This window comes from Symphalangus syndactylus, chromosome 10 (genome assembly GCF_028878055.3).
Source record: "Symphalangus syndactylus isolate Jambi chromosome 10, NHGRI_mSymSyn1-v2.1_pri, whole genome shotgun sequence".
Classification (NCBI taxonomy): Eukaryota; Metazoa; Chordata; class Mammalia; order Primates; family Hylobatidae; genus Symphalangus; species Symphalangus syndactylus.
Window position 1 is genome coordinate 80266332 of NC_072432.2, and position 12728 is coordinate 80279059.

General features: G+C 34.6%; 1 protein-coding gene across 1 annotated transcript; it reads right to left on the bottom strand.

Moving 5' to 3' along the window:
• Positions 1-5434: 5434 nt before the first annotated feature.
• LOC129492333 (large ribosomal subunit protein uL29-like) lies at positions 5435-5859 on the bottom strand. Its single transcript, XM_055297526.2, has one exon. The coding sequence runs from the start codon at positions 5852-5854 to the stop codon at positions 5486-5488; it is 369 nt and encodes a 122-aa protein (XP_055153501.1). The 5' UTR covers positions 5855-5859; the 3' UTR covers positions 5435-5485.
• Between the last annotated feature and the right edge of the window lie 6869 nt (positions 5860-12728).

Sequence of the window (12728 nt, forward strand, 5' to 3'; positions counted from 1 at the left end):
ATTCTTGATTATCTGTTTCTACTAAAAAGAGAAAAGTACTAAACCAACGAGAAATTTTTGGCTGTGCATAGGGACAGTCAGCTTGTAGGATTCATTGCATTACAATGGCTGCAGAGTAAACTACTTTAATGAGGTATCCCCCAGATTTTAGTAGATAGAAGTCTTTTCTCTATGCTCTTTGCTTTCTTCTTATAAGATCCATTTGATAAGTTGCTTTAGAAAGAGTTACCTTAGTGTCTGTGTTCCGCATAAGGTGGAGGAATCTAATTATTCAATACATTTTCTTTTAAATTGGTGTTTAATGTGCATGCAATAAAGTACATGAATATTTACCACATGGCTCAATTAATTTTATGTATCAATATTATTTACTGTCACATTAGGAGAGATTAGTATCCAAGAAGGCTCTAGCACATCACCCTGTAGACAATATGTCACTTAAATTAGCCACTTACCTGACCTCTACAACCATAGATCAATTATTTCTATATTTGAATGTAATACAAATACAATCTTACAGTATATGGTCTTTTATTATGTCTGTCTTCTCTCATTTAGCATTATTTCTGTGAAATTCATCGATGCTGTTGTTTCACCAGTGGTCTATTCTTTTTCACTGATATGCAGTATGACATTGTGTAAATGTACCAAAACATATTTTATTTCTGTGGGTTGTTTCCAGGTTGGAATTTTATGAATAAAACTGGTATAAAAGTTTGTTGCGCTTGTTTGTATGTTTATATTTTGGTGGACATGTAGTTTCATGTCTTTTGGCTATATAGCTAGGATAAAAATTATGTGTCATAGTGTAAGTACACATTTTATTAGAGTCTGATACAGAGTTTTCTAGAGTGGCTGCAACAATTTATAGCCACAACAAATCTATGAGAGTTTCAGTAGTTTCAGTACATTTTGGTTGATCTAATTTGAACTTGAAACACAGTATTTTGTCTAGTGTTAGTTTTTTGTTCAGTATGTCCAGTATAATTTAGTTTGCCATTATTCCTAGGATGCAGATTGGAAGATTCAATATTGCTAAGTTGTCAATTCTTCTCCAATTCATCTATAAATCCAACGGGGTCTCAAATATTATTCCAGAATTCTTTTCATTACTGATGTTGAAATGTCCAAGCTGATGATACAATTTATGTGGAAAATAAATGAGGCTTTAAAATACCCAAATTTATCTTGAAAAAAAAGATAAAGTTCCTAAGACTCACTGCCTTACTCCAAAACTTATTAAAAAGACCCAAGAATAGACTTAATATGACTAAATAACATTGTCAAAGTTATTAAGACAACCCAAGTTAAAACCATAACATATTTAATAGACAATATAGCAAAATATTTCCATGAAGGCAACGCTTTTGTAGACAGGTAACGGAAAGCAGTGAATATAAAGAAAAATATGATAAAATGGAATTGAACAAAATTAAAAATTTCTACTCATCAGAAGATGCACACACAGTTAGAAAAATAAATACACACATTCTGGAAAATATTAATATAACATATATCTGATAAAGGACAACCATAGATCAATTCTTTCTATGTTTGAATGTAATACAAATATTGTATTTGTATTAAGAACCCATGCAAGCCAGTTACAAAAGGCAAGGAAAGTCAGAATAATTCAAAAGAAGTAGTTGGAAAAATGGAACTACTTACTCTAAGTGGTTAGAGAAATAGAAAGTTGTTCATCATCTAACAAGGAGGAATAAGAAAAGTTTATTTTAGGCCAAATACTTATATAGTTAAAAGCAAATCTGAGACTAATGATTTTTGATAAAAATTTACCCTAAGTTAAAGAAGATTTCTCAATGTATGTTTATATTTTATGATTTTAGCATTTACTTTAGATTTGGGGGTATATTTTCAGGTTTGTTAGATGGATATATTACATGATGCTGAGGTTTGGGATATGAATGATCCCATCATCCAGATAATGAACCTGGTACCCAGTGTTAGTTTTTCAGTCTTTGCCCCTCTTTTTGCCTCCCTGCTCTAATAGTCCCCAGTGTCTATTGTTGCAAACTTTATATCCAAAATTTATCTCCCACTTGTAAGTAATAACATACAGTACTTTGTTTCCTGTTCTTGTGTTAATTCACTTAAGATAATGGCCTCCATCTGCTTCCATGTTGCTACAAAGGACAAGATTTTGTACTTTCTTATGGCTACATAGTATTCCATGGTGTATATGTACCACATTTTCTTTATCCAGTCCACCACTGATGGACACCTAGATTGGTTCCATATATTTGCTATTGTGGATAGTGCTACAATGAACATATGAATGCATGTGGCTTTTTTGTAGAATAATTTATTTTCTTTCAGAAATATACCCACTAATGGGATTGCTGGCTGAAATGGTAGTTCTGTTTCAAGTTCTGTGAGAAATCTCCAAATTGCTTTCCACGATGGCTGAAATAGTATACATTTTCACCTATATTGCATAAGTTTTCCCTTTTCTATGAAGTCTCACCACTATCTGCTGGTTTTTGAATTTTTAAAAATAGCAATTCTGACTGATGTGAGATGGTATCTCATTGTGGTTTTGATTTGCACTTCTCTGGTTATTAGTGATGTTTAATATTTTTTCATATGTTTGTTGGCTGCTTCTATGTCTCCTTTAGAGAAGTGTCTGTTTATGTCTTTTGCTCACTTTTTAATGGCATTGTTTGGTTTTTGCTTGTTTAATTGTTTAAGTTCTTTATAGATTCTGGATATTAGATCTTTGTTGGATGCATAGTTTGCGAACATTTTCTCTCATCCTGTAGGTTGTCTGTTTAGTCTGTTGATAGCTTTTTTTGCTGTGCAAAAACTCTTTAGTTTAATGAAATCCCTCTTGTCAAATTATTTGTTGCAATTGCTTTTAAGGTCTTAGTCATAAATTCTTTGCCAAGGCTTACATGCAGCATGGCATTTCCTAGGTTTTCTTCTAGAATTCTTATAGTTTGATATTTTACACTTAAATATTCAATCCATCTTGAGTTAATGTTTGTATATAGTGAAAGGTATAGGTCCAGAGTCATTCTTCCTCATACAGCTAGCCAACTATCCCACTACATCTATTGAAGTGCGAGTCCTTTCTCCATTAGTTATTTTTGTGAACGTTATTGAAGATCAGATGGCTATGGATGTGCAGCTTTATTTCTGGGTTCTCCGTTAAATAAGATTTTTGAAATTTGAAGGGCTTGATTATATTTCAAATAGTTTTCTCTGCATACTAATTATGAAGGAATTAGAATATGATGAAATCTATAAGAAATGTTATATTTTTAAATAATCTGGGCAAATTTTGCAGTATTTGAAAGTTCAGTGAGAAAATTGGGAATCTATTGATATAGAGATTCTGAACTAGCTATAGAAAATTCAAATGTCTGTTGTGGCTACACTGAAAACATAATTATAAAACATTGTCAGAGTACTACATAAAGAAGTGGTAGTCTGTAGGTACAGTAAAATGTAATCCTAGTTTAGAGGTATTAAAAGTATTCTTTGTAAACATTGATGAGAATTAAACACTTGGCCAACTTTTCAAAAGTTTTCCTACATTAGCATACATTGCATAGTTACTAGATGAATTAGTCAGGGTTCTTTAGAGAAGCATAACTAATAGGATAAATAAAGGAGAGCTTATTAAGGAGTATTAACTCACACAATCACAAGGTCAGATCCCACAATAGGCCATCTGCAAGCTGAGGAGAAAAGAAGCCAGTCTGAGTTCCAAAGCTGAAGAACTTGGAGTCTGATGTTAGAGGGCAGGAAGCATCCAACATGGAAGAAAGGTGAAGGCCAGAAGACAAAACCAGACTAATCTTTCCACATTCTTCTGTCTGCTTTTATTCTGGCCCCATTGGCAGCTGATTAGACTGTGCCCACCCAGAATAAGGGTGTGTTTGCCTTTCCCAGCCGGCTGACTCAAATGTTAATCTCCTTTGGCAACATTCTCACAGATACACCCAGGAACAATACTTTGCATCCTTCCATCTAATCAAGTTTACACTTAATATTAACCTTCACACTAGATTTTTAGCTGCCAAAATTATAACTCAAACTTTTGGTTCTATTGTATTGAAATACTTCGAAAACCAACTATGTTATATTATTTCTCTACCAGAATAGAAGTTTAGGAAGCAAGTGCATATATATATATATATATATATATATACATATATACATACACACACACACACACACACACAGTGAGGTTTTATGTGTTGCCAAAGTATCAGAAAAAAAAACAAGAAATGCTGTTGATTATGAGCACATCATCATGGCATATTAAGAAAACACAAAGGGAGATTCCAAGAGTAGTTCTGTTCCAGAAGCTACATACCTGTGCCTATAACCTGTATTACATGTAAATTTTCAGAAATATTAGTATTTTTAATTAAACTTTAGAATATTTCTTTATGTAAAACACTTTAACTTGCTATTAAAGTGCAAATATTTTTAAATCTCAGTGGACTATCATGAAATAACACATCAATTTTGAAAATACTTTTTCAACTTAACAAATTAAGAATGTTAATTCTAACAACATTTTCTAGGAAATTAATATGGCCAATAAGAGTTTCAGAATAAAGTTTATGCACCAATAATAAAATAAAGTATAATAATAGTTTTAAAGTTTACAGAATATAAATAAATCTAAAGGATAAAATAGCATTTTAAAAGTGAACTTAGGTAGATAGGCATATTTTTTCTTACAGACAAACCCGAAAAAGTGTCACTGTCATCATCAATAAGAAACCTATAAAATAAGATAGAACAGTATTCAAAGTACATAGAATGTGAACATATTTTATCAAATAATATAAATTAAAATACATGTAAAAATTCAAAACAAAATATTTATGTTTCAAATATGTATTTTTCTTCTAAAGACAAAATTTGTCTTTACAATTAAAAGAAAACATGCAAATAAATTACAGTACTTGAATGTCAAATGTCTAAATCAAAATTATTTAAATAAAATTATTTTAGAAAAGTAAAAAATATTTATGTAGTACTTGGGTAAATTATAAACAAAGTTTAATAGTAGAAAACTCTTGCATGTTATGATCCTCAGCTCATTTTTATTGCTTTTTTTTAATAAAGATGACTCAAAGAAAAGCCACTGAGAAGGCTTAATGAAAATATGCTAACTTTACTTCAAACTATAAATGTTCAAACATACAAATATAACTTACAGCCCGTCTATTCCAAAACAGAACCGTTTAGCACAGTACTTCTGTTAATGAGGTCATCATTCTCTGTTATCAGACTCAAAAAAATACTTTTTGAATTTTCTGTCTTTCTGCGCAACATGCTGTTTGTAGCTACGAGATTTAGATTTATTACATAACCTAAGGCATTTCCCTGAGAATCTCTGTGTTTCCGTGTTCTGACAATTTACATGATAAAAATCATGTTTGTGTTGAAATCCTTTTTTTTTTGTTTTGTCTCAGCCAGCTGTGCTTTATTGACAATGCGCCCCTCAGGCCTTGACCGCGTACTTCCGCAGCCGGGACAGCCGCTCCTTCCGCTGCTGCTTCTTGGGCTTCAGTTTCTCCCCATGCTTGTTGAGCCGGCGGCGCATGGCGCGTGTCTTCTTAGGCCGCAGGTCCAGGGGCTTGTGCTTCTTGCCCTTGTAGAATTTCCTGAAGTTTTCTTTCTGAGTCTGGTTAATAACTGTGAGAATACGGGCAATGGATTTCCGGACGACTCGGATCTTAGAAAGCTTGGAGGCCGCATCGCCTGTCACTTTGGCGACGCGCAGCTGGGACAGCTCCGCCTTCAGGTCGTCCAGCTGTTTCAGCAGCTCCTCCTTCTTCCCGTGAAGATCTGGAGCCTTTTTCTTGGTCATTGCTGCACAGGCCGCCGCCGCCGCCGCCCGCTCCGAGGGAAAGAGCGTTTGTGTTGAAATTCTATGCATTACCAAATTAGTAAATGTTTTTAACTATTACATGATGTCAGGTATTGTCATTCTCATAGGAAACAGACACTTTATTTTCTTATCTTAAAGGAAATGTAATGACTTAGGACAATGTTAGCTTGAAAGTTTACCTTTCAGCTCATAGCCTGATTGTTTAATTCTTAATATCACATTTCCCTGTAGAGAGCTTTAATTTTCTTTATGATGCATAAAGAAAATATTATTCCAAATGTTTTATGTATTATTACAAATTTTAGGTTTATTGTGATATTGGGAGAAGTGGCACAATTTAGAATTAATATGGTTGTAGTTTTGAAAGCCATAGAATGCAATTCGAAAAATATAATATTTACTGTACAAAGTCTAAAGGTAATTAGAAAAAAACAATTGAAAAAGATGAATATTTCTTGCTTAAAAATAAGATCTGGAATTTATTCATGACTCAATATATATTAGGAACTGGGCTAAATGCTGTATTAGCCACATTATCCGTGTAAAGTTCTATATAACCTTCACTTTTCAGATAAATTGATATATTGAGACAAAAAGTAAGTTGCTCAAAATCACACAGATAAAAAAAGTTGAAAATAGGGTAAAATTTCAATATTGGTGATGATAAACCTAACATTTTTAAATATTACACCTAATGTTTTTAGAAGTGTGGTCTCTGAACCACCAATATCATAACTGACTGGAGTGCTTGTTAGAAATGCTTATTTCTAGGCACCACACAAAATTTTAACTAAACTTACATATTGAGGGAGAGAGCCAGGGAATCAGTATTTTAGAGATTATCTTAAGATTGTACAGATTTGAGAGTGAGATTAGTATACTACACTCTGTAAATTAGCACATCATATGTATGAAAAACTCATATGTGAAATACAATATATACTCTGTCACAAAAAGTTATATTCAAATCTTAGTGTTATGTAAAAGTAGGATAGTTTGATCTTCTACTTTTAGGTAACTTAATTAGGTTAAAGCATCTAAGTAAAGAAGATGTAATCTAGAATACAGTTTATCTTTTCACAAACTTCATATTGTTTCCTTAGAAAGAAAAATGGATACAAAACAAATGATCATACACCAAATATAATTTAAATAGGAGTTAGATAGATAGATAGATAGATAGAACTAAAATAAAAGAGGAAATAAGGCAATGCAATGTCAATCTAATGGGTATAAAGTAGTAATTTTATAGTGGAGAAACTTGACAAATGCTACCTCAATCAAGGTCAACTTCTACAAAAAGTCATGCTTAGTATGATCTTATGGAAACAAAACTTTACCTCTGTAGCCTTCTTACCCAAACCTATCACACAAATGTAATCAAAACACAAACATCAGACAAATACCAATAAAGGAACATTACACAAAATTTCTGGCCAGTGCTACTAGAAATTGTCTAGTCATCAAAAAGAAAAGGAAAGGAAGAAAATGATATATGAAAGGAAAAAGGAAAGGAGAGGAGAGGGGAAGGGAGGAGAGGAAAGGGAAAAAGAAAGAGGAAAGGAAAAATGAAAGGACAAAGAAAAGGAAAGGAGATAAGAAAGAAGAAAGAAAATGAAAGAAGGAAGGAAGAAAGAAAGGAAAAGAAAGAAAGAGAAAGAAAACAAAAGAGAAAGGAGGAAAGGAAGGAAGGAAGGAAGGGGAAGGGGAAGGAGAAGGGGTGGGGAGAAAGAGAGAAAGGAAGAAGCCTTTAGAAATCAACAGAAGACATGACACCTAAATATACTGTGTTTTCCTGGATAGGATCCTGAAACAAAAGTGGCATTAGGTACAAACTAAGAAATTATGAACAAAATTGACTTTAGTTAATAATAATATGTCAATATTGGTTCATTAATTCCAGCACTTGTATCATACTGATGTAAAACTGATTGTAAAAATACTTGGAGATAATCTCGAAATTTTATTTTCACTTCTCAGATTAAAACAGTGAATTCCGTTGAGGTTATGTGACATTTCTAAAGTCTTATAGTTAGTTATTAGCAAAACTGTGTGGAATCCAGGCTTCTAGCTACGTTGTTCACTAAAATAGGAGGTTATTTGTAGCCCATACATAATCTGATAAATATCTTGTGTATTTATAAACATTTTAGCTTCATGTTTAAGTTAACCAATAAAAGAAAATTTGTTAAAAGTAAAACAGAAATTTACGTGTGCCCTTCCTGCAAATGATCTGACAGAGAACAGAAAATAACCGTGGGCAGGCCAGGGGATCAGAAATTCCCCCTAACATTATTTAGGGAGTGAAAGAAAAAAGGAAACATAGTGAAATTTCAGCAGAAAAGGTAAAATAAGCTAATCATTAAAATAAAATAAGATTAATCACTTATTTAAATAGTAAAACAAATACGGGATATAATAAATCAGTTTCTATTTATTGAGGTATATTGAAGATATTGCAGGAATTTATCTTTTAGCTTAAAAATGTGAACAGAAACAATGCTTTTAAAAATACTACATAAACTTCAAGCAACTTTTATCCTCCAAGCAACTTAAATAATTTAGCATCAATGTCAGCAAGTCACCACACACTCATGAATACATTTTGCTCCTGAGGACTGCTTTGTTCAATATAGAAATTTAAAGCAATAGAACAAGAGAGAGTAATATAAAAATTGACTTATGAAAAATGAAGATTATCATAAGAATAACTCAGTAAGTAATCCATTCAGGAACACATAGAAATCTTCATGAACAAGTAGAACATTTTGTAAAACTTGAATAAATTACTTCTTGGGTCAAACATAAATCAGATGAGATTAAGGAAAAGGCATACTAGACATGGTTTAATTACTGAGAAGAAAGAAAATCCTACACTTGAACTTTTACATTCCTCATAACTTTCCTATAAACTCAGATACATTCTCCAACAAACAAACATAAAATGTAAAAGTTGAAAATGTGTATGCATTCTCCCATTTATCTCAGCTTGTCAGTACAGATTACAAAATATAAGCAAATATTTCTGAGTTTATTGCAAACATCTACGAAATTCTGCTGTTCGTGGCCTCCTCACTGTTGTTTTCTGATCTCTGTCAGATCATTTACAGAAGGTATGTATACAAATTTCTCCTTGACGTTTTTTAACCCAAGCCTATCATCTAACAGGAAAATGCATGTTGGTCATTTTTTTTCTCTCCTTTTGCCATCATGAGTTCTACTGATACTCACACAGTCCAGTTCTCTATCAGATAAATATCTCTTTTCCCATTTAGCCAGCTAGAATCAGATACTTTTTTTGAGTTTTCAATTCCGTGGTACCATAGTTACAACATGAACTAGAAAATGTATGGTTTTGGAACAAAAGGGGCTGCAAGCAATATCATTTAATATAAAGAAAATAATGAAGGAAGAGTTGAATCAACAATAAAATATTAGTGTAAACAATATATGATTCAAATCATAAGTATTATCCAAAGTATTACACTAAAGAAAATTAACCAATAACAACATTTTAGATATATAACATCTTTTCAAATATTAAAAATACATTAACATAATTTAATGTAATGAATCACATGCTGCCAGGTATGTGAAATGAACCCGTGAATACAATGGATTCTTTTATATTGAAGCAATTATTTCTAAGAATGCTTGTTCCATTTACTCATAAATAAAGCACAAATATAATAATGTTTTAATGTCTATAAAGAATTGCAAAATTTTTGAAACTGTTCAGTTTACAAGAGAAAGTTGATTTACTTAATAGCTTATAGCATCTTGTTTTTTAATAAGTAATGATGGAAACGTATATGTTTATTTTAACATATGATAGACCAATGCTCCAATGAATGGTAGACATTTCTAATACATTAATAATACTATCTGTTCACATCTTTGAGGCACATGTGTAACCGCATGTTTTAGTTTCACGCAGCTGAAAGTGGCAATGTGACTAATGAAAGCCAGTATTTTGTGATCAGAAGTAATACATATTGCTTCTTAGCCAAAGCATGTAATTGCCAGTTTGGGAGCCTCTGGAATTCTGTAACCTTTTCAATGTTGCAGGAAGTCAGGGACCCCGAACAGAGGGACCGGCTGAAGCCATGGCAAAAGAACAGAAATTGTGAAGATTTCATGGACATTTATTAGTTCCCTAAATTAATACTTTTATAATTTCTTACGTCTGTCTTTACTGCAATCTCTGAACTTAAAGTGTGAAGATTTCATGGACACTTATCACTTCCCCAATCAATACCTTTGTGATTTCCTATGCCTGTCTTTACTTTAATCTGTTAATCCCATCATCTTCGTAAGCTGAGGAGGACACATGTCCCCTCAGGACCCTGTGATGATTGCGTTCACTGCACAAATTATTTGTAGAGCATGTGTGTTTGAACAATATGAAATCTGGGCACATTGAAAAAAGAACAGGATAACAGCAATGTTCAGAGAACAAGAGAGATAACCTTAAATTCTGACTGCCAGTGAGCCATATGGAACAGAGCCATATTTCTCTTCTTTCAAAAGCAAATGGGAGAAATTTCACTGAATTCCTTTTCTCAGCAGGAACATCTCTGAGAAAGAGAATGCATCCCTGAGGGTAGGCCTCTGAAATGGCTGCTTCAGGGGCAGCCATCTTTTACAGTTGCAGTTGTAGGGGTGAAATAAGCCCTGGTCTCCCGTAGTGCTCCCAGGCTTATTAGGATGAGGAAATTCCGGCCTAATAAACTTTGGTCAGATTGGTTGTCTGCTCTCAAACCCTGTCTCCTGATAAGATGTTATCAATGACAATGCATGCCCAAAACTTCATTAGCAATTTTAATTTCGCCCTGGTCCTGTGGTCCTGTGATCTGGCCCTGCCTCCATTGCCTTGTGATATCTTGTTACCTTGTGAAGCATGTGATCTGTGTGACCCACACCCTATTCGTACACTCCTTCCCCTTTTGAAAATCACTAAAAAAACTTGCTGGTTTTATGGCTCAGGGGGCATCACGGAACCTGCTGACATGTGATGTCTCCCCCTGGAAACCCAGCTTTAAAATATATGTCTTTTGTACTCTGTCCCTTTATTTCTCAGATGGGCTGACACTTAGGGAAAATAGAAAAGAACCTACGTGACTATTGGGGACAGGTTCCCCCGATATTTCAATATGATGCAATGATAAGATAATGAAGGCTTTCTTGGCTTCCATAATTCCTTTATGGAAAACAAGTGTCTAATGATTTGACCAAAATGTTATAAACAAGAACTAGTCATGTTCTATATCAGTAAGATTGTTGTATTGAATATCAAACTATATCATATCTATCCTGACAAATAAAATTGACAAATAACAATTCAATTAATATGTTATTTAGTCAACTTTATTGATATGGTTAGGCTGTGTTCCCACTCAAATCTCATCTTGAATTGTATTTCCCATAATCCCCATGTGTTGTGGGAGGGACCCAGCAGGAGGTCATTGAATCATGGGGGAGGTTACCTCCATGTTGTTCTCATGATAGTGAGTTCTCCTGAGATCTGATGGTTTTATAAGGAGCCCCCCCCACCCCCAAATCACTCTGCACTTCTCCTTCTTGGCATTGTGTGCTTCCCTTTCCACCATGATTGTAAGTTTCCTGAGACATCCCCAGCCCTGTGGAACTGTGAATCAATTAAACCTATTTCCTTTATAAATTACCCAGTCTCAGAGAGCTCTTTACAGCTAAGGGAGAACAGACTAATACAGTAAATTCGTACCACAGAGAGTGGGGTGCTGTTACAAGGCTACCCAATAATATGGAAGCAACTTTGAAACTGGGTAACAAGCAGAGGCTGAAACATTTTAAAGGGCTCAGAAGAAAACAGATGTGGGAAAGTTTGAAACTTCTTAGAGACTTGTTGAATGGCTTTGACCAAAATGTTGATACTGATATTGACAATGAAGTCCAGGCTGAGGTGGTCTCAGAGAAAGATGAGGAACTTGTTCGGAACTGGAGTAAAGGTCACTCTTGCTTTGCTTTAGCAAAAAGCCTGACAGCATTTTGCCCCTACCTTAGAGATCTGTGGAACTTTGAACTTGAGAGAGATAATTTAGAATATCTGGCAGAAGAAATTTCTAAGCAGAAATGCATTCAAAAAGTGACAGAGCATAAAAGTTTGGAAAATATGCAGCCTGATAATGCAGTAGAAGAGGAAAATCCATTTTCTGGGCAGAAATTCAAGACTGCTATAGAAATTTGCATAAGTGATGAAGACCAGAATATTAATTACCAAGACAATAAGGAAAATGTCTCCAGGACATGACAGAGACCTTTGTGGCAGCCCTACCGTCACTGGCCCAGAGCCCTAGGAGAAAAAAAAATGCTTTTGTGGGCAAGGTCCAGGTCCCCCTGCTGTGTGCAGCCTAGGGACTTGGTGCCCTGCATCCTAGCCACTCTAGCCCTGGCTAAAAGGGACCAAGGCACAGCTCAGACCATGGCTTCAGAGAGTGCAAGCCTCAAGCCTTGACAGCTTCCTCGTGGTGTTGAGCCTGCTGGTGCAGTCTGGAATTGAGGTTTGGGAACCTCTGTCTAGATTTCAGAAGATGTGGAAATACCCGAATGTGCAGGCAGAAGTTTGCTGCAGGGGTGGAGTCCTCACAGAGAACCTCTGGTAGGGCAGTGCGGAAGGGAAATGTGGGGTTGGAACTCCCACACAGAGTCCCTATTGGGACACTACCTAGTGGATCTGGGAGGAGAAGGCTACCATCCTCTAGAACCGAGAATGGTAGATCCACTGACAGCTTGTACTGTGCGCCTGGAAAAGCCAGAGGCACTCAACATCAGCCCATGAAAGCAGTCCAGAGGGGGCTGTACCCAGAAAACCCAC

Excerpts from the sequence above, each read along its gene's own strand:
- LOC129492333 (XM_055297526.2), bottom strand. The coding sequence starts at position 5,854 with ATGACCAAGAAAAAGGCTCCAGATCTTCACGGGAAGAAGGAGGAGCTG.